The 22,610-nt window shown below is 37.5% G+C and overlaps 1 protein-coding gene across 4 annotated transcripts; it reads right to left on the bottom strand.

Moving 5' to 3' along the window:
• Positions 1-923: 923 nt before the first annotated feature.
• pals2a (protein associated with LIN7 2, MAGUK p55 family member a) lies at positions 924-20,891 on the bottom strand. 4 transcript variants are annotated; one of them, XM_083556804.1, is made up of 13 exons: positions 20,695-20,891; positions 16,621-16,729; positions 12,424-12,542; positions 11,263-11,415; positions 10,839-10,988; positions 7,626-7,853; positions 5,789-5,920; positions 5,579-5,675; positions 5,370-5,441; positions 5,087-5,248; positions 4,729-4,931; positions 4,064-4,192; positions 924-3,915 (listed from the first exon to the last, which is right to left on the bottom strand). In XM_083556804.1, the coding sequence occupies exons 2-13, from the start codon at positions 16,649-16,651 to the stop codon at positions 3,739-3,741; spliced, it is 1,653 nt and encodes a 550-aa protein (XP_083412930.1). In that variant the 5' UTR covers positions 16,652-16,729; positions 20,695-20,891; the 3' UTR covers positions 924-3,738. The 4 variants fall into 4 exon arrangements, with proteins under 4 accessions (XP_083412930.1, XP_083412931.1, XP_083412932.1 ...); XM_083556805.1 differs by lacking the exon at positions 20,695-20,891 and adding an exon at positions 20,387-20,488; XM_083556806.1 differs by lacking the exon at positions 20,695-20,891 and adding an exon at positions 20,001-20,302.
• Positions 20,892-22,610: the final 1,719 nt, after the last annotated feature.

Genomic DNA, 22,610 nt, shown 5'->3' with positions numbered 1-22,610 from the left:
AAACAGAAATGTAACAATAGAATGCCTCCATTAAGAGGGATAAATATCACTGTCTAAATAGCAGTAGTATTCATGCCCCTGGCTGATTGCCAAACCCCTACAATCCTGTGTATTCTAGATCAATAGATTTGAGGAAATGCTTTAGGTAGTCATTTTCTTTCCGTTAGTAGTTAAAAAATGTTATAATCAGTGATATGTACCATTTTGGGGATTTGGTTTTAGTTTCTTCATCGCAAATAATTTTGCTTGTAGATTCAGTTAGTGTCATAGAAAAACACCTGACCCAACTGTCATGACGTGCACAGAAATGGACTCGTTCGTTGAAAGGGGCGAGTTTAAAATAATAGCAGTGTGGAGTTTAATTAGAGAACTCATTCATTCTGTGACAAACCAGGTGTCATTAATGATCCTTTGTTATAGAAGATGGGAAGCACATGTTCCACACATTGTTATAAAATATATCGCATTATGAATGTCTAAGTAAAATGGGCCGTTTTGAACATAATTGAGGAACAAATGAATTTTATTAAATAGTTGATTGGAGAGAGGCGAAAACAAAGAAGTGCAGAAAATTATAGGATGCTTAAGTCAAATGATCTCAAATGCCTAAAAATGGCAACAAAAAGCCAAAACCTGTAAGTACAGTAAGATGATTGATGCTAAACTATCGGCAAGAAGCCCCTGTAAAACCAAATTGTCCAAATTTCTAAATAGACTAACTAAATAGAAGTTTGGTAATTTAAAGTGAAGTTAAATCAGTTATAAACTGATTTCTTTTCCCCCAAAGAGATTTGTTCACTGCTAAGTGTTTTTTTTTTTTTTTTTTTAACAAAAGAATAAGCACTTTTTCCAATTTGTTCATGCTTTGTTATTGAAATTGAATCTGTAAATATTTTCACTAGATTTAAAATATGGCCATGAAAGCTAATAAAAATGTGCATTTTTATTCACATACTGCTATATATTTGAACACAACTGTATCGTCTGCAGTTATACACTTCATTTTATGCAACAACAAGCTCGAATTCACTGGCAGTGATATTGAAGATATTGCTTTGGTTGATGGTTTGAAAGTGCTGCTTAACACAAGTCAAAAAAATAAAAATAAATAAATAAAAAAAAAACATCTCACACAGATGTTCAGTTGAGTGTCTGTGATCTGCAAAGGCCAGGGAATATGATTTTCATACAAAACCCATATAGTGCGCCCTCATGCTGGTTGGAGGGGAAAACTCACTCTGGAAAAGATCACACCAATCAGAATAAAAATAATTCAGCATGGTGACTGGTCAGAATAACTTCTCTCTAAGGGAACAAGTGGCCCGTGTCAGGAAAATATCCCTCAGCACAACAGAGGCACGTTTTTTCCCCCCCTGTTAATCTATCGCTCATCTGGATGTGTGTGCGTCATCCTTGCAGACATTAATGTTTCCATGCGCATTACATAATCATGAACAGTGTTTAGCTTAAAAAACAAAAACAACAAAACACATTTTAATGGCTGTCGGTCAAACGTTAACAGCCTGGTCATAATGAAATACAATATATGGACAAAAGTATTGGGGACACCTGACTTCTGTGTGTGGTTCTTTCCCAAACTGTTATCGCAAAGCTGAAAGCACACAATTGTATAGAATGTCTTTTATGCCTCCACTTGAACTAGGAGACCCAAACCTGTTCCAGAATGCCTCTGCCCCTGTGCACTAAGCAAACTCCATGAAGATATGCTTTGCATGGATTGGAGTGGAAGAGCAACCCTATTGAATGCCTTTGAGACGAATTGAAACGCTGACAACACCCCAGACTTCTTCACCTCACCTACATCACTACCTGACTTTACTAACACCCTTGTAGCTGAATGAGCACAAATGTCCTCAAACCCAATCCAAAATCTAGCTAAACATTTCCCCAGAAGAGTGGAGGGAATAAAATATAGAATGAGTAAATTGGGACTAAATATAGAAATGCTAAAAAAAAAAAAAAAAAAAAAAAAAAAAAAAGCACATTCCATTACTTATGACCAGGTGTCCACAAACTATTGGCAATATAGTGTACATTTGCATGTGCAGACAAAAGGTTAATGGGCACATTCTTACTTTTTATTGTGAAGAAATGGGAGCATTCCACATGTAGTGATTCCATCATCTTACAATAAAAGCTCTGTTCTATCTGAACTGCAAATTAGAGCAGGGAAACATTAAACACTGCAGTGCTGGAATAGCAGGGGTTAAACTAACAGGGAACATATTTTATGTGAGTGGATGTTGCCAGGTTTCAGAACTTTCATGTGACAGAAATGTAAATCATATCATGGCATAATAATGGAATTACACTGTTCTGTAGAAAAGCTTTTACAAGCAATAATATCTGCTGTTTAAACTGCTGCTGTGCGTGACTAGTTTCACTAGACTGTGCTGTATCTTTGCAATGAAACGATCAATGATTATTGTTAACAACTAGAAATCTTAAATGAAGTGTACTGTTCCAATGTTCCCATGAAAAGTCCCAGACCTCTGAATATCAATGTGATATTTTATCGTCTGTGTGTCATAAAGTGAACGCTGAATTTTTCTTTACAATTCTGATCTACAGCTAGTGACCTTTTTTATTCAGCTATAAAGCACCTTCTTTATGTCTCTGTTCCATCAAAACAGTACAACATTCAACACTTTGTGCCTGGTAGGGCTTCTGGATTAAAATTATAATGGTTACAGAACATACATGCACTTAATGGGCACTCGGAATCCATGAAGGCAATAGCTGTACTTTTCCAATTAAAACAGGAGCTAGAGTAGATGCACATTATTAATATGGTGGTAAAACCACATGAGACACTGAGACATTGAAATATAGCACACAAACACACAAGCAAGTGATAGTGTTTATAGAAAAGAAAAGAAAAAAAAAAAAAACTTTAGTTGATAAAACTTGTGTCCCAAAGTCCATATTTAGTAAGAACGTTTGTCACTACTGGCAATTTTGCATGACACTGCAACGGCATTAAGATGAATACTGTGCTTTTTTTTCTTTTTCCTTTCTAAAGCATAGAGACATCGTAGACACTGATCCAATATGACCGCGTATGAACAGATACTCCACAGTGCTGAGCTGATTTTCTACTGCTTCAGTTGCAGCATAATGCAAAATTCAAAGCAGTGTTACATCTTATATTAAAAAAAAAACTAACAAAAATAAACAAATTAGTTGGTAAAATATCCCCCCCTCGCTTCATCAATGAAAAGACAACTTAGTACAACAATATTTCAATATTGTAATGAGTTTCAGTGTAGCAGTACCATGAACACTGCTGAGCACATTTACTAAAATGTAGAAAACTAGAATTAAAGAGATCAATAAGATGAGCTCACTGGCTGCTGAAACGCTCCAGTACAAAAGTGTATCACAGCTAACAGCAATGACTGCTGTCTGTTTCGGCTTCTCACTGCAGATAACATAACTACTTCAAACACCCTGTAAGTACATCGTTTGTATAGTAACACAAGGAACAGTTATGCCTTGAGATGTGCTCTGCTGGTAGATAAAAAAAAATAAAAAATTTCAATAAATAAGTACACTTCCCTTTCCTTTCTCATGGATGGTGTAGCTTTGCATAGCAGGGTTGGACCTTAGGGTCGGGCTGAGACGCACTGACCACTGACAGTCCTGCCGTGGTCCATGACACCAGCGATGAAGGTAAAGAAGATGTTGGTGGTGCTAAAGATGATGAGGATGGATGGTTCAGTAAACCCAGTTAACCGGTACCCACTGAGGCTCTGTGCACAGCTGTTCCACAGCCGCCTGTAGTTTCTCAAATGCCTTATCCAGGTTATCATTCACTATTGTCGAATCAAAGTAATGGCTATACGCCCGCTTGATCCTTGCACTCTCGTCCACCGTTTTCTTTAAGTCCGTTTCCTGAGAGAAAGAGAGAGAGAGAGAGAGAGAGAAGCAAATATCAGCTTTTGTCTTCAAAGCATGCAATTACTTGTACACACACTTACACGTACACATTCTTCAGTGTCTTGCCTGACAGGAGATTACAGTTAAGAAATACGAGACTGACCGTCAGGAGTTTGGTGGTGATTCCTGCATCCACCACTGCTTTGTGCATCGCTCGTAGTGTGTCCAACTCAGGAGCAGCGATAAAAACCACAAACGGCATGAACTCCGCTGTTCTCAGCACCTTCAGTGCCTGCCGATGACATTCAAGTAATTTATGCAGTCATATTCTTAGTCTTAAAACTGGATTTATTTATAAAATACACCTGGCCTGGGACTTCACAAAACACTGCCAACAGTGTATCCTTGTTTTATCTGTAGATGCGGACATCTGTCTTATATTTCCACAATCGAATGCAAATCAAAACATATTCAATCAGCTACTATACATCAACTTTTATAATAACTCTGCTCATGTATGTGCATATGTTTTACCACAGTAAAAAAAAACTTTCTAAACTGCAAAAAGATCCACTGAGATCCATATTACTATCATTTCCACTGGGATTAGAAGGAAAATGTCTGGGATATGATTTTCCAGCCTACTTTCATGCAGTAAACTTCTGTTCCGACAGCCGTGATAAACATTGCCTCTGTGTTTTTTCAGACATAAAATTCAAGACACATTTTGAGTCAATTCTATTTACAGGTCCTCAGCTAGTCTCTAATTATAGCTAAACAAAAAGCCACATTCATCTTGCTTCTGCAATCATTTTCTGTTCCGCTCACCTGTGGGTTGACGTCCAGTATGCAGGTGCGACCGGTGTGAACCACCTCGTGAATCGAGTCGATTTTGGTGCCGTATAGATTCCCATCATACTCCCCATGCTCGAGGTAGCGGCCGGCTTTAATATCCAGCTCCATATCTGCTCTGGACACAAAGCTGTACGACTGGCCATCCTTCTCTTCTTCACGTGGCCGGCGAGACGTGACTGAGGGGAGAGGATCAATATTTGGCCACAATATCTTAACAGTACCACTAACAACATTAATATCAGGTTATATGATATTGTTGAAATTACTAAACTGACTGATGAAAACAGACAGTAGGAAAAACATTCAGTGCATGAGAAGTTAGTGAACCTACAGGGAACGGTGGTGCCAAAGAGCAAAGGGTTCAACATAATCAGCCTGTTCTTCAGGCTCCTGCGGCCCACACCCTGAGCACCAATCAGGATGAGGGTCTTCCTCTGGAATGGAGGCATCCTGGCTACCTCTTCGTAGATCTGCAGCTCATGACGATCAAATTCTAATATCGACAGTAAGTGGCAGGAGGTAAAAAAAGAAGAAAAAAAAAGAGAGAAAATATTAGAGATGATCTTAAAAAAAATATCACTCTTTTCACAAGACACCTTTCCTGATGTGCCAACCTGCATTCTTTGCTGTTAAGTACATCGTTTTCTTTTTCTTCCTTTTTCCAGTTATTGTTCCACATAGAATTCCTAGAATTTATCCAAAGGAAAAATCAAAAGTAGTATGACTGAGACTAAATTTACACTTTCATCTAATAACAACATTCCTAAAAATAACCTATTACTCTCTGAATCTGTTTATGTGGGTTTCATCATTCCTAACATACCTGAGCCTTCGATATCTTTCCGGACAAATGCTTTCCTCTTCTCTTCTAAATACTGGCTTGGGATGAGTCCAGTGCGGTCTCCAACTACGCTACGTGCCTGAGAGACACACCGGTTATAGATTCAGTGAGTGCTTACACAAAGGATTGGGTTCAATAAAATTCTACATGACTGCTATTACACTGTATGGAACATTCAGGTGTGGTACCAACCTGCCACCAGTTGGGGTCCTCTCTGTTCACAATGTGTAAGATCTCCCCTTTGGAAAAAGCCAGTCCTGCTTCTTTACAGGGAATGAGGTTGTCTGTTTCAGGGTTGTAGTTAAAATGAGGTCTCAAATACACCTAAAAAAAAAAATTATAATAATAATAATAATTTTATGTAAATGTTAAGTGAAAGCATTATCTAATTTTGAATGAAATTATAGGGGGTAATGCAGGGGCATGAAGTAAATGTAATATTCAAGAGACATTTTCAAAGAAGGCTTCATTGAAATGATAAGTGATCACAGGATTGAGTATAAAAGAGGACAGGGAAATCATCTTGAACATGCTACTGGCTGACATGCTGCCTTTATTCATGCTGCAGATGGTGTGTATGCATGTGTAATAGGGTACACTCGGTCTATTTGCATGTGTCAGGAGAAACAAAGGTCATCTGATTTTTTTTTTTTTTTTTTTTTTTTAACAAAAATTTTTTGGTTTGCTGTCTGACATTTGTGTCTTTCAGCTGTATGATAATAAAAGAGTTTACATGCAATAAGGCTTCCTTTGTATAGTTTTGTGTTATTCTGGGCCATAAATCCAACCTTTTACAGTTGATAGCCAATTGTGGTAAATATAAAATGATGTGGACAACCATATAATTTATAAATATGGTATATCCCTGCTATTTTATAAAATTTGTTTATTTAAATAAATTCAAATTTCTTATAACAATAGGGCAGTGGCTGACCTCCACAAAGGCTGGATTTGTCTCAGCCTTAGAGCAAAAGCAGAGACGCAAATGCCAGACAACTCGTAAGTCTAAAATCACTACATTTAGAGTAAGGGAAATTTATGCTTATTTGATTTTTTTTTGCCCAACTAATTGCAAACAGTGAACATCAAGCAATTTATAACTACATCAATTAGGTCATTAACTTAATAAACCGACCGTCAGTCCTCTTCAAGCGAGAAGATCTGAAATGTTTGCATGAGATATTAGTGATTTTACAAATGAAAAGCTAAACATTCAGAGTTATAAACCTCAAACTAGACTCTTCATTTGTCTTTCATGCAGCTCTGTGTTTGAGGACAAGGAGGATGTCAACAACATATGCATAGTATGTTTTTACAAGAAATATTTAGATGGCTTTTAACCTTAGTTCCTGTTGTGTGTACTGTCAACATACAAACTCTGCCTGCTCTCACAGGACAGTAAAATAGAGCAAAGGACACTTGTGTGTGAAAAACAGTTCTTGTTATATTACACGTCTGCCTCATATGAGGTTCCTAACAAAACAATTCAATCCGATTTCACCCCAAGAAAGCCATAAAGACCTATTTCCATCCCTTCCCAGGCCGCCTTAAAGAATACGTGCGTCTTTGTATGCGTGTGTCCACGTTCCTCTTTCTAAGTCTCTCCTCCCATCTGCCCTAGATAGCCGAGTGTGTTATTAATAGGAATAGGCAGGTTCAGTTTCAGCTGAGTGGCATTCTTCTGAGTCAGCCTGAGGGGAAGATTCTCCTCCTTGTGTGTGACGGGTACAGATAGAGAATAAATATCATAGCCAGGACTAATGTTTGCCTGGAATTCTTTTTTTTTGCATTTGGAGTACACAGGCATGCACAGTAGATTAAGAATATTTTTCTTTTTACTAATATCCTCTGAAATATAATATTTGGCACAAGAGCTGATACGGCTCAAAAGATGTGTGAATTGTATTTTAGTGCTCCTTTCCAACTCCAGCAATTTCAATACCTATAGTTAGACAGATTCATGAAACTCGGGGTGAGGACATGATTTCATAAAACAAAGTGTACCAGCTTGCTGTCTCCCTTTACCCACCTGTGCAGGTGTGGGTGCGTCTCTGTAACTGGGCAAGATTTTGAGGGTGACGCTTCCGTTGATGTCCTTTAACATCTCCTGCAATGCCGCAGGATCACCTCCCACCTCCTGGCCGTTCAGCTCCCGGATGACGTCGCCCGTGTGCAGCATGCCCTGCTTGTCAATCATGCTGCCATGTAGAATGCGCGCGATCACAAGCTCGCCGTTCTCCACTCGGAATGTCACACCCTAATATAGACCAGACATTTTGAATCATATAGACGTTGTATGCACACACAAAAAACAGACATTCACCTCATTCATTCTGCGACAACCGCTTTCAACACCCACATCTCATAAATTCCACCATTCCCTGGCAGCCTTCTTTTACCGGGTGCTAAAGTTTGAATGACCTCTTAAGTCCTCTATTTTCTCTTTCTAAAAATTGTGGCCCAAGGGGAAAGACATAAGCCATTATATGATTAGACATCTTTTTGAGGCTCAGAAAAACAAACCAAACCATTAACACCCAGCCAAGAACTGTAGATAACTGCCCCCCACACAGCTCAGTGCACATGAAGAATAAATTATCTTTAAATATACATACATTTTATATATATATATATATATATATATATATATATATATATATATATAGAGAGAGAGAGAGAGAGAGAGAGAGAGAGAGAGAGAGAGAGAGAGAGAGAGAGAGAGAGAGAGAGAGAGAGAGAGAGAGAGAGAGAGAGAGAGAGAGAGAGAGAGAGAGAGATGGATAGATAGATAGATGGACAGATGGATAGATAGATGGATAGATGGATAGATGGATGGATAGGATAGGACAGGATAGGACAGGATAGGATAGTTTATCCCCCGTTTATCACGTTGGTTATTTTATGTATACAGTACTATATTATGATTTTGAATGAAATGTTTTATGGGTATAAAAATGTGATTGGTAAATATTAAGAAATGTTAAGCCTTTAATAGTCTAAATCACAAATAATTGGTCAGAAAATGACAACAATTAAAAACATTCTCCTGAGACTCTTGTGCTACCATTTCTGTTCAATGATTTGTCATCAACAGCTCAACAGCTATTTTGCCTTTTTTGAGCTTGGCCCAAATTTTTGCTCTTGATTACAGCCATTATAAGATGGTAAACAGTTGATATAAAGGGATGCACACGGTCAGCAACAATACACTGTGACATTCAAACCACTACAATACAGTGTTTGTCAGGAAACATTCCGCTGTTACACTAACTTTACCAGCCTGAACTGTTGACCCAAAGCAGTTTAGATTAATGCTGATGACAAATTCTAAATGTGAGTATTGTGTGTGAAAATCCCAGGAGTAATTCTCGAACCAGCCCACCTACACCAACAGCCAGGACATTCTGCTGTTTAATGTGACTAAAGCACACACATCCTTCACTACTCTAATCAACATTGGGATGGACAAATATGGATGCTTTATGCAAATGTATGTTTATTATCAGTGAAACCCAATAATCAACGTAGAGCATAAAGACTAAATTCTCTTGTCAATGTTTTAATGTAAGTATGGTGTTATAAATTATGTAAATCATCAGGACACCATATGGAACATTTGCTATGTTTCCACACGGATGGTTAATGAGGTGATACCAGAGAAACTACCTTTTAACTTTCATAAGGATTACATAATCAGAGAATATTTGTTTTCGATGTGAATTGGTTTATTTAAAAGTGTGTGTATATATATTATATATATATATATATATATATATATATATATATATATATATATATATATATATATATATATATATATATATATATATATATATAATTAATTAATTTTTTTTAAATATATATTTTTTATTCTTTCTATCCATATATTTATTGTGCTTGTGAGGCACGTATTCACTTTTATTCAGGTTTTTTAATGTATGTCTGTGAAGAGAGGTGACAGAGATGGCAGAGAGCACCGCATGTTTGTTTTCTTTATTTTACAAAACCACAGCATTTAGTTGTTATTATGAGTGTATAGAAATGAAAGTAGACCCTTTACAGATTCGAATAATGTATTGCTCTTATCTGTAATTTAAGTCAGAAAAAAAAAGCCACAAAAAAACGCTTTACATTTGTCGAACCCCAGAAAGTAAATTCATCAGCATCATTGCGGATTTTGGTGCTGATTTGGGACTTGGCGCAACAGTAAAATGTTTACTGTTTACTAATATTTTTCGGTGGAGTTTATTTATTTATTTTTTTATCTGAATAAAGGAAGGATGTCATGAATAAATGTGTGTTGTGTTGAAGGTTTTAATTTTGCCTCATTTATATTTATTTATTTATATTTGTAATAAAAAAAACGGTCAAACAAAAATGACAATAAATTTATAAATTTAGTGCGTTAAAATGAATTTGCGTTTACATGTTATTAACGCGTTAATTGCGACAGCCCTAATTAATATATTAATACAAAACGAATTTCAAATGTTGTTACCTAATGCCTGTATCCAGGCTGAACATCCACCATATTGAACACAAGCAGAGCAAAGAAGTGATCAGGTGATCAGGAATGTCTCTGTTCTCAGTCATGTTTACATCACTGACTCCCTCTGTCTCATCCACGTTAACCATAGACTTCTTGTTACATTCTGCCTGCACATTGTTAGCTTCGTAAACTAGCCTACACCTGTGGTGTGTGAAATGCGTAAAGAAACAGGATAATGGGCTGAAAAGGGCGCAGTGAGTACAAAAAATATTTACACATCACCAAATAGATTAAAACTGAAGTAACAAGCCTGTTTTGAAAATGTAAGGAGAAAGTACAGATATTTGTGTAAAAATGTTAACGTAAAAAGTTTAAATATAAATAGTGAGGTAAAGAACTGATACCAGAAAAATCTACTTATGTACAGTAACAAAGTATTTGTACTTTGTTACTTCCCACCTCTGATTAAAACACCCTTTTATGCATTGTGCTGCTACAGACTTGCTGGGCGTTCTTAATAAAAGCCAGTTATATGTATAGGATGTTGTCATTTTACATATTTACTGGTGTAATTATAATTAGCCGATGGGGAAATTAAGAAGACCTTCATATCATTTTTAAATAGTTGTTTTCGTTCTTGTTTACATCAGATTATGTGACCACAGCAAATGCAAGAAAAACACCATATGTGATTTAGAGAAAAGATTTCAAGCCCATTCAAATTGCTGAAAAAGAGTATATTAGTCCCATTACCAGCGGCTCTCCTGCCTTCTTCTGGATGCTGATCATACGCACAGTGTCCACTGGCATAAGAGAGGTACTGGTCATGGTAGTGTTGTTTGTCGCAGATGGATATGCTTCAAAAGATTTAGCGGCCACCTGGTCATGAGTTTCTATTAGGGACTGCAAATATAAAAGAAATGTCAGTAACTGAATAAATTAAATATTCATACATTCTTATGGCAACATTTGTGGCCTAGGATCAAGATATAGACACGCCGTAACTAGAACTTGGTCTTTAAGCTTGGAAATCATACATTAAATAATTACCAAAAAAATAATAATTTAGTTGGTAATTACAGGCATTTCTTCTTGGTTGCACATTTAACACCACTTCTAGGCCTCATTAATTAGTGAATATGACCGGAGCTGGTCATTACACCAGGAGCTTGTTTACCTGGAAGTGTGGTTCCTTGAGAATCTTGGAGAGTTCTGCTGCGCTGTCGTTATGCTCGGCCAGGCTACTTATGTCAGACAGAATCTCGCTCACCAGCTCCACATTGTTGTTCCGCACTGCCTCAAGCTTCACATCCTCCAGTCTCTCATGAGCCTGGAGAAAGAGATAGACCACATCACTACAGACAGAACTTTCCCGGGCCTCATGTTATCTTTAGGGTGGTGGTGCCTTTCTCTGCACACTGTTCCCTTGAAACAGTAAAGCATAGTGTTGGTAGTTGCATGTTGAAAGTTGTTCTTGGCCACTAGGTTGCTTCTCTGAATAATCCCCTCTATACCCAGGCACTGGTGGTTGGTTCACACTATGTTGCCATGTTTGTGTCAAACTGATATGTTCTTCAATAGTCTCTAAGCACGTAAAAAAAAAACAATTTCCTTTAAGAACTCAATTATATGCTAATGAGGGTAATACTTCTGCAATACAATAATGAATATTTAATTCTATAGTTCCGTGTTTTTCCTGTCTCTGCCAAAAGCTTGACAAAGTTCCCAAAAAGGGTCAAGTTTCAAACAGCCGCTATTAAACTGAGAACTGCTTAGTAAAGAATACTTTTTTTATTTTAGAAAAAATTTATACATTAATGTCACATCATTGTTAATGACAAAAATCGTTAAACAACTTACGATACATATAAATAAAGAAAATATGGACAGTATGAACCTCTGGTTTTGAAAATGCAAATCTAAAGCTTATGACTGCACATAAAGACATGCAAACTTTAAGGCAAGTAGAACCTACTATTTTTTAACGTTTCTGTTTTAGGTTCTGTCTTAAGTTAATTAATTAGTTTGCATTTTCTGTTTTCTGTCCCATTGCCATGACTCCTGAGGAAGAATGCAGTGGATAAATTCCTAGAGGGGCCAGCTAAATGCAGACATTACTCTTCTGTCACAGTGACACCATGTGTTGGGTGTACACACAAACACGTATCACATTAAGACATTGTACACACAGAGAGACACGGAGACACACAAACAGACTGACATACAAAAGCAGGCCAATGTTTGCTCAAATAAAAATGACTCACATATAATATGACAGACAGACACTTTTGAGTGAATCATTGATCACAAAAGCAAATAAACATATGGTTTGCAGCACCTTGGCCAGAGAACAGACTATAGGACTCTCCATGATGCCACGGAGAAAGATGAGGTCAATGTCTTTGGCGCCAGTGGAAGGAGGCAGCTCTTTGAGGTTGTCCAACACCTTCTGCATAGCTACAGGAGAAATATAACAATTTCTATTAGACAAATCCACCATATAATATTGCATTCCATATTCAAATAGAACATAGCTACAGTCAGAGGAAGATATTATTGCATAATTAATGCATTGTTACAGTCAATTACAGTCTATTGGGATCCCAAATAGCATAAGATTAAATTAAATGATACAAATTCCCCCCCTTTTAAAATAGCAAACACAATTTTACATGAATTTTTTTTATCTGACTTAAGATGAAAAACTGCACCGGGGCTACAATGAACTAGGGCTGTACAATATAATGTTTCAAAGTAATTAAAGTGCTGCATACAGCCACTTTGTGGATTAACATTGCAAGTCTTATGCCATTAGTGTCAACACTTCCAAAATTTCCACTGTACACTGTGGTGAATGGGCTTCCTAATTGGTTTACATCCATCTGTCTTTTTAACAAACAACATTGTAATAAAAGCTGCACAGAAATCTCTATAAAGATCTCTAACAAGCAAACTATAGACAACAAAATGGGAGTATAAATCACTAATATATTTTGGGGAAAAAAAAAAAGAAAAAAAAAAAAAAAAACTAAGGCACATCAAAAACAATACAAAATGTCTTTGCATACAGTTGTTATGCATTTGGTCTTCGACTTGCACTAACAATTTTAATAATACGGATATTTTGCCACCACTTGTACCCTAACAGCTAAAGAAAGAAGCACAAAATCTCACTAAATAAAGACTCTACAAACTTCAGATCAGTCTTTATCTCATGATACTGGGCAAATTCCATTTGTTCTAAAGCACAAATCCCAGAGACTGAGCTGTTTTAACACCTTAAACAAAAAAATAACGAGTGAGAAGCCGTACTTTGTTTTTGGATCTGATTAAATGGGGCATGCTTTAAACCAAACTTGCAACCTTGAACTACTTGTGGGAAAGTCATTACCGCAGCTCTGTCCCCTGTCCTATATGTACATTATTTCACAATAATTAACATTATATAGAAGGAGCCAAAAATAATTAAGAATAATTAGTAACAAAAAACTTTTTTTATTGATGGTTTTCTCTGGCACTGAAGGAGCACTCACAGTGTTTTTTTTGTTTTTCTTTTGGTTTAATCTAAAAGCATAAATATTAGCTAAAGTTAATGATAATCACAATGATTAGAATTTATAAAAATAATTGGTAAAAAAAAAGAAAAATTGTAAAAAGCATTCATTTGGCAAAACTTTATAATATGCATTACTGCTTTGAATTCTAGAGAACAGCTCTAGATCATTTTAAAAATGTGTGGTTTCTCTACAAAAATAATAAAAATTTTATTTAAAAGGTTATTCTTTTTACTTTCTAAATTCTCCTATGATGCCCTCCTGCAAAAATCACCTTCACAAATGCTCCATAAGAGCTCTAAAATCTAATGATCTCTGCAGATCCCTAAAATCTTTCCAGCTTAGGGTGATTTATATACACAGTGAATGTCATGCTTAGATCAAGTTTGTGTACTGTAACATTCCTTAGAACGGAGTTATTTAGACCTGCCAATCTTTACACATCAACGTATAAAGCAATAGCAACCAGTCAAGTTACAATGCATGGAAAGTTTTTTGTCATAAAACATGTAAATAAAGTTTTATTTAATTGTTAATTAATTTAAAATGAAGTCAATCACTGTGTATCAAAGATTGTAAATAAGTTTACAAGTAGGAATGCCCATATTTTGTGTACATGTATATCACTCATACATTAAAACTGTCTTCTTATACAGCTCATTAAAACTTTGTTTTACATTATTATTAATTTGAAGAGAACATCTTCTAGATTGTCTCTGCACAGCTTTTACAAAAACCTCAGTCCAGTAAAGAACAAACTCCACATTAAAGAGTCACCTACATTTCATATAGCGACACCGGCCAACAGGATTGAGTGGCAAAACAAATAGATCAATAGCAATGCATCAAAAAGCACTCAAGCCACAACAAACAACTTGAGTGGTTCTGAATGGGCCAATTCATCACGAAGGGACTTCATTAGCATAGTGCTTACCATTTTCATGGTCAGAACACCCACACAGCAAGATCACAACAAAACACACTATTCCAGTTCCAGATTCGCTACCATCACCACTTCTTCCACACAGGTCTCCATTTTTGTTTGCTTTTGGGAATAATTTCACACACAATTCTTAAAAAAATAAATAAATAATTCAACCCATTCTGCTTTGAAAAAATATGAATTACCCATAGTGCTGCTGCTATACATAAGATGTAAAGTTTACTAGGCTGGGTTTAAGGAAATGTTTTTATTCAAGCCACTGTAAACATTTCCAGCCAGTAAGACATGAGCAGACATGTTACTGATCAACAAACCAAAAGCTGAGCTGTAGTGATCGGTCTGTCTAAAGAAGCCAAACATCGGATTAAAGCAAGTAAAATAAAAGATTAAATAACCGATATGTAAGGAATCACACTGACTTACATCATGTTACATCAGTAAACATCAATTTTCTATTTCGCTTGGTATACAACATGACAGGCAATGCTGAAATAGCTTCCTAAAGAAACTGATCGCCAAAAAATAGGTGGTTCAGAAAGCACACTAACAGCACTACATACAATAAACAGCCGTGACATTAAACCCACTGACAGGTGATGTGAATTACATTGATTATCTTGTTACAGTGGCACCTGTCGGGGAATGGGATATACTAGGCAGCAAATGAATAATCAATTAGCAAAGTTGTTGTGTAAACCAGAGATACTAACCCATCTGGTCTGGTCCTATAGAAGCTCTACTGGAAAAAGTTACACGGTTACAATGATAGAAAGGTTTCAGTTTGTTGGGTATGAAACTGTTTAGTGAAAGACTGGGCCGAGTGCCCGTGCTGATCCCTGTTCACCTCCAAAAGCATCTACAACTGACATGTGAGCATCAGAACTGGACCTTAGAGTAGTGGAAGAAGAAGGTGGTCTGATGAATGGTACTGTTTATGTCCCTAACTTGGGTTAGAAATGGCACCGGGATGCACTATGGGAAGAGAAGGTGAAGAGCAGAGGTAGCATGATGATCTGGACGATATTCTGCTGGGAGAACTTGGGTCTTCGCATTCATGCATTCACCAATCTAAACACTGTTACAGATCAAGTACACCTTCACATGACAATGGTATAGTCTAATGACAATAGACTCTTTCACAGGGATAATTTTCCCTGTCACACTGCACAATATGTTCAGGAGTAATTTGAAGATCCCAACACATTCGAGCATCTGTAGGATCTTAATAGTGAACTCGTGTATGCTTCAAGTGTGTAATGCTGCCCTGTGAAGCAGTGTGAGCAGCAGTTCACAAAAAAAAAGTGGTTGGTTGGCTCTGCATGAGTCAGAAGAAGCACGTTAAATTTTCCATTTTACTTGTATGAGAAATGCGAAGTTGCACCTGGAATGATATTTTTTGACCTATGGACATTCTGGCTACAAAGTAAGAAAAAATACTTTCTCGACAAAACGGTGAACTGTGGACATGCCGAGTCTAAAAAAATAAACTACCACACACGCATCCACTGTTAGACACATGATTCACTCCATCAGATTCACTCACTCTTTGGCTGTTGTATGCAGCTGTTATGTTTTGGGTCTTAGTATACTTTGCTTGTCTTGCATGAAAAATATATTGTGTTTATGTCTACCTTTATTTTCTTTAGATCTCCAGCGTTTGATTTCTTGCCTACACTTCCCCATGAAAACATGAAGCTGGAAAATGTGTAAAATAGGTCACAGATTCAAGTGACAGTTTGCAGTAAGCTGTTAAATTAATGCTTCAATGGATTCAGTGTTCTTTGCCATAAAACTAGTTCTCTGCAGCTGCAGATCTTTCATTTTATTTAAAAGGAGGAAATTCTCCTCTATTAAAAGTTGTCCAAATCATGTGCAGTTCTTCAGGGAAAATAAATGCATTAAAAAAGGAAAAAACCTTAACAAATCCCTTTCACATTGAAAATCCCTCTGTGAGTACAGCACCCTGTCACTGTGTATGTATCTACATGAACGTAAAAATGCTGGTCAGAATCAGGACATCTCTTCCTCGGGGACTCACCTGTACCAGATTTAGCATTAGCAACAGTCATTATTCCGAGATCTTAGATCACGTCACATCTTAAAGAAAATGTGCGAGTCTTCAGAATGAGATCAGCACACCTAGAGGACTGGAGGGAGACAAAAGATAATTTTACAGAGGTGATTTAACGTGAATGTTATGATTCAACAAGGGTAAAGCATGTTGTGCTGTTCACTAACAGACTACCCTTGGCTTTATAAGAAAACTTCACAAATCTGCATTTGTTTTGTATTGTACAAATATACAAGGAATTTGTCTTGTTGTTAAGAACACAGAGTCATTAAACTTACAATTACTTACATCATATAGAGTAATTAACTGTAAACACAAATTCACAATCATCTCATTTATTCAAATGAACAGCTGAGGATTAAGGGCCTCGCTCAGGGGCTAAGGAGCAACAGCTTGATGGTGGTGGGATCTGAATTCATGACCTTCCGGCCTGAAGTTCAACATCGACTGAGCTACCACTTCACTAGTGCCTTGTAAGTCTTGTGAAGTGACATAAGCATTGGATTGGGCGAGTCCCTGAGCTATATAGGTACGCTAGATAATCTTAGCTTGCCTTAGTTGTGATCCTTTATCTGAACCAGGATTTAGCTACAAATTAATGCAACTTTAACAGCTGAATTTTTAGTCCACTAGACATTAAAACCTTTACCTTTTTAGAACACTGACAGACTCCACCGTTCCTGATTTAGCAGCCTGACTGTCAGGACATGACAGGAGCAAACCTTACATACCAAACAGTTCAGGAACTCATTTTGTTGATGTCAGGAACTAATAATAATAGTTACACAGTTTTACACCACCTACACAGAATTTTTTACCATACACCCAACATGTCCAATCTTCTCTCCTCCTACAACACTAACTGGCTAACTCTTTATTATTGACAAGAGTGCACCAGTCATTTTAGCAAACAAATCAAGGCCTCACCCTATTCAAATAAGAAACAACCTACACCAATCTGTGCTTGCTCACAGATTTTGAGCAAATGCTTTCGTTTTATGATAGTGTTTGTGGGAAAAGGAATAAACATTGCCATTTCCACTATTTCAGTCTTATTAAATATTCTAGGAAAACTTCTTAGTGGTTCTAAAGGCCACAGTCCAGCACTATTTACCAATGTCCCTGCTCAAACAAACCTGATTCATCGTATTAGTTCAGTACCAGCTTTAGTGGTGGAACTGGAATGAACAGAAGAAATGGCACTCAACCTTGCATTTTCTATCAAATACTGAATTATGGGTTTTCTGTACGTGTTCGGATACACCATCGGAGCGTGTAATGAAGAGCTCATCTTTTCAATTAATTCCCAAGTAAACCACAGAGACTCTCTGTAATAACCTTTTCAAATGAAAACAATATGAATAAGCCATTTATGCCAGAATAAATATACAGATACAGAACTATACAGATACGGGTTTTCTGTATGTGCCCGAGTACACCATTGGAGCGTGTAATGAATAGCTCATCTTTTAAATTAATTCCCAAGTAAATCACAAGGCTTCGCTATCATACTTTTCCGACTGAAAACAATATGAATCAATCAGGATATATCATACAGTTACACAGATACACACTATATCCAAGATTAACCCACCCTAGCCTGCCAATCCATGGAAAGGAACACTATTATTATATTGCTGGGGGTCCATTTTCAGAACAGTACTGACACCGCGGTATGTGTTTGGCTAGCGTGAGTGTAGCAAGTGCAGAAGTGTTTTAACACCATGTTCTTTTACTGACCACTTGCCCCACATGCCTTTAAGACCAATGTCCACTGGCTTTTTTTTTATTTATTTTTTTAATCAGGATCAATTTCTGACCACACCACTGCTGGCGGCTGGATATATTTGGTTGGCGGACTATTTCTTAACCCGATGCTGACGTTTGTCCAAAGCACCCATGCGACCTTCACACACACACACACACACACACACACACACACACACTGCCATGGCACGATCATATTCACATCAGTGTTCTGCTGAGAATAAGGGTGTAACGATTCAACAAGTTGAATCGAAGCATATATTTAAAGGTCACCATTTAACCTAAATCGAGGGAATATCATGACTCAAATTTTTTATTATAATCAGTTATCAAATTCAATTCATTTTATTTGTACAGCACTTTAAACGATGAACACTGTCTCAAAGCAGCTTTACACAGATAATGTGCTGATAAAAATTAAAAGATGTTCTTTATAATTGCAAGTTTGTCCCTGTTATATACCTGTTATTACTATAAAAGCACAAAAGGTCTGTAAAAACAATTAATACTTTTAAACTGTGTATATCATTCGAAAGCCAAGCACATTTTAGCCAAACCTTCTAAACATTTGCAACTTACAGAAGACCCAGTCCAGATCCTGAACAAAGTCAGTCGCGTGTTAATTAGAGGCTAGACATCACACTGCACCCTATTAAACTAGAAGTCTGAATCATTGCCTTCAGAATTAAAATTGCACTGGATCACGTGGATGATTTTGGTTGAAACTTCAAGGTGAGATTACCGGTTCTCTCTTCTAGATCACTCGTGCTAAATAAACTGCCATCTCAGTGTATAATAATATAATTGATGTTCTGTTTCTCCACCAATGACCAACATTTATGGCACATTACTCATGAAAGGCTTTGACGTCTCTAAACGCTTCATGTTTCCTGATTTACATTGTAGACACGTATGAGCAAGACATGGCAAGGACCCATTTAAGACAGACACACCTACATTTACACTTTATCGCCATTATCCGGAGCGACTTACGAGTACCTGATTTATACAACCAAGCAGTTCTAATAAAGGGCCTTGCTTAAGGGCCCAGACGTGGCAGATTGGTGGTGCGGGGATTTGAACTCAAAACCTTCCTAAGTCCAACATCTTATCTAGCGAGTTACATGCATGAATCAAATGACTTGACGTGACACATGAAAAACATGTCCTTCCCAAACGTATTAGAGCCATTCTGTTGCTGTTTAAATCAGTCTACTCGTGTTATTGATGGCTGCGGTGCTCATGTACACAGCAGGATCAGGACAGACAGTTGAATGAATAAAAAAATTGTCCAAAGTCAAGGTTAAAGCGAATGCTCAGCAAGTAATCTAAAAATTAAATTACTAAAAATTTTAATAACATAAAAATTATTTTATGTACACGGCCACAGCGTTTATTACAGATTCCCATCATGGCCTGTCTGTAGATCTCAGAGTTCCAGACAGATGAGTTTAGAGGAGCATAGAAGCACCAGTGAAACCTCACTAAAGGCTATGGATCATGTCAAAGTGACGACAGGACGCAGAAAAACGAGGAAGAGGAGACATGAGAGAACAAAAGCAGTGAAAGTCTCGACAAACCGGAGTGGATTTCAGTAGTTACAGCTACTTCCTAAGAGCACACGGTTCTGTGGTGCGATCCGAGCTGAAGCACGAGATTCTGACTGGAGCCGCTTCACTCCTCACACCAACTGCTGCTTCGCGTGATCGGGTTGTAGCAGATCTTGGAAAGTGAACCTCAGAGAAACTAGTGCTTTAACCATGAATGAGTCGCGCACGACATTAAACCACCACCACTACTACTACTATTACACACTCGCACGCACGCACGCACACTTCCCATTCAACCCCGAGCCACCCGTGTAGCTTAGCCTAGCTAACACGCTTAGCGAGAGGACCACTTTGGAAGGCTGAGCCAATTAGCTTTACGATATATCAGTAATACCGGGATATAAAAAAAAGTTTACTTCAGGCGCTTGAGCCACTACACCAGGAGCCGAGGTTTGAGCTCCACTGCTTTCTACTGGTTACTAATTAAAGTGGCAGTCTGTAACAGCTAGCCAGCTAACAACCCGTGTTTAGCCAACCAGTATCAGCTGGTTACTATTAGCCAGCTAGCAAACTGGATTTAGCTGGTTAGCTGGGGGAGAAGTAGCCGGCGGCTAATCCTTGACTCAACTGAAATTACAACCACGTGCAGGCCCGTGACACTGTCACTCCATGCTAACAATACGAACACTAGTGGACCAGAAAGAGTGCTAATAAAATGACTTACCCACTATTCCCGTATGGTCCCGTCCCGGTAAAATGGGCACTGGTCCCGTCCCGGTAAAATGGGCACAGGTTCCCCCCACCCGCCCCTCTCTCACTCACTCACTCACTCAATCTCTCACACACACACTCACACACATGCACGGTGTCCCACAGCAGCCCGCTGAAAGCGCTCATCCTCTGCTGTCAATCAAAGTCATTAGCACCGCCTCCATCCAATGACGTCTCTCCGCCATGGCCATCAGACACGCCCCTTTACGATGCAGATGGCACAGATTCATGAGCCTTAAATCCTCCATCTAATTCAGGGGCCAGCAAGGCCTTTTTTTTGCTAGCCTAATCTCTATCAGATTCACTGCATTTGGTTTTAATATATTTTGTCCATGAATATGCATTTAGTTATACCCAAGTGTCTATGCTTTTTATTTCACAGTGTCTATGCTCTTTATTTCACAGTGTCTATGCTCTTTATTTCAGAGTGTTTTCCTCGGACATGCTGCTTCTAGCGCCCTAGTCAGAGCTCGCAACCCGCAACTGTAGCAAACTGCACACGCTCAAATATATTCGTATATATTGTGGATTTTATATGCCTTTTTTTTTTTTTCTATTTTACAAAATGTAATTAAGAGAAGATTTACAAGACACGGTTTTCAAGAAGAGCTGGATATTGTGAAGAAAGCTCAGCCAAAACAGTTCAAAACTGTTGTTAAGCTTTGTCATGAACCTAAACAAAAATATCTAAAGCTGCTAGGGAGATCTTCACTGTTCTGATTTAGAGATGAAAGAACAATTTTAAACATTAAACAGTTTCAGAAAGAACATCTTTTGTGTAGCTTTCACTGTAATATGTGATAAAGTTTACTTTGTCATTCAACATGCATTAGACATATTTTAATTGTTTAAAATAAAACTTCAATAAATGGTCTCAACATTGATATCATTCTTGTTTCTCCTTGTTTAGCTGAACCGAGAACAATAAATATAGCAAAAATGAAGACAATTTGTTGTAATTTCACTTTTTAATTCAGAATTATTCCTGGCACAGTGCTTCGACATTAGACAGTCTGTTGTCTGTCCGGCACAAATCAGAAAGCTGAATGACAATGCTCATGAACAGTGTCAGTTTTGCTGAAACAAGTTCATGTGGTACATAGAGTAATTTCCACTTGATATTTTCCACATGAAATCCCATCTTTTGCAAATTGACATTTAAATCTGTCTGAACTTTGTGCCATAATTAATCATTTATAAAATATATTAAGTAAAATAAATTCCCTAATAAAGCACAAAATATTATAGCCTAATCTCTTCATTATAAGTACACCAGGGTACACAGAGGTGTGGAATTTTTTGCATGACAATACAAAGGCTTGGGGATGTGACATCATACTATGTCCACTAAGATGTCCAGTTTGGTCACATTTAAACCCCTGATTGTTTACAGTTTTGCATACTGTAACATTGACTAGTTATACTCACATCACTGCATGTCTGTTGTTTGCATTGCTAGAGTTATTTCTAAACAGAAATGAATAAAAAAAAGTAGAACTATCTATCATGGGAAAAGACAATGGAGCTTGACTCAGTCAGAAGCTGGGCTCTAGGACTTCAACAGTTGTGAATATGATAACAATAGGATAAAAATACATAAAGTAGGCCACCTTACTGAGATAGCTCATAATTTTGCTTGCTTGTTTTGAAATCTAGGTAAAAACGTGTTATTTCATTTTTTGGGATCACTCACAGTTGCCGTCTCATGTACCCTAGAAACAATATAACAGTCTCTTTACAGCACCTTACTACAAATTTATACCTCACCTGCCCCTAATTTCCTATCTCCACCCCCACCCCCACTGTGTCTCCACCCACTGCCTTCTCATTAGACAATCCTCTTCCTGTCACACCCACACTTCTGTCATT

Source organism: Silurus aristotelis (assembly GCF_946808225.1).
Source record: "Silurus aristotelis genome assembly, chromosome: 1".
In the NCBI taxonomy this organism is placed as follows: Eukaryota; Metazoa; Chordata; class Actinopteri; order Siluriformes; family Siluridae; genus Silurus; species Silurus aristotelis.
Note: the sequence above shows the minus strand (reverse complement) of the source record. Positions and strands in the feature narration are given on the sequence as shown.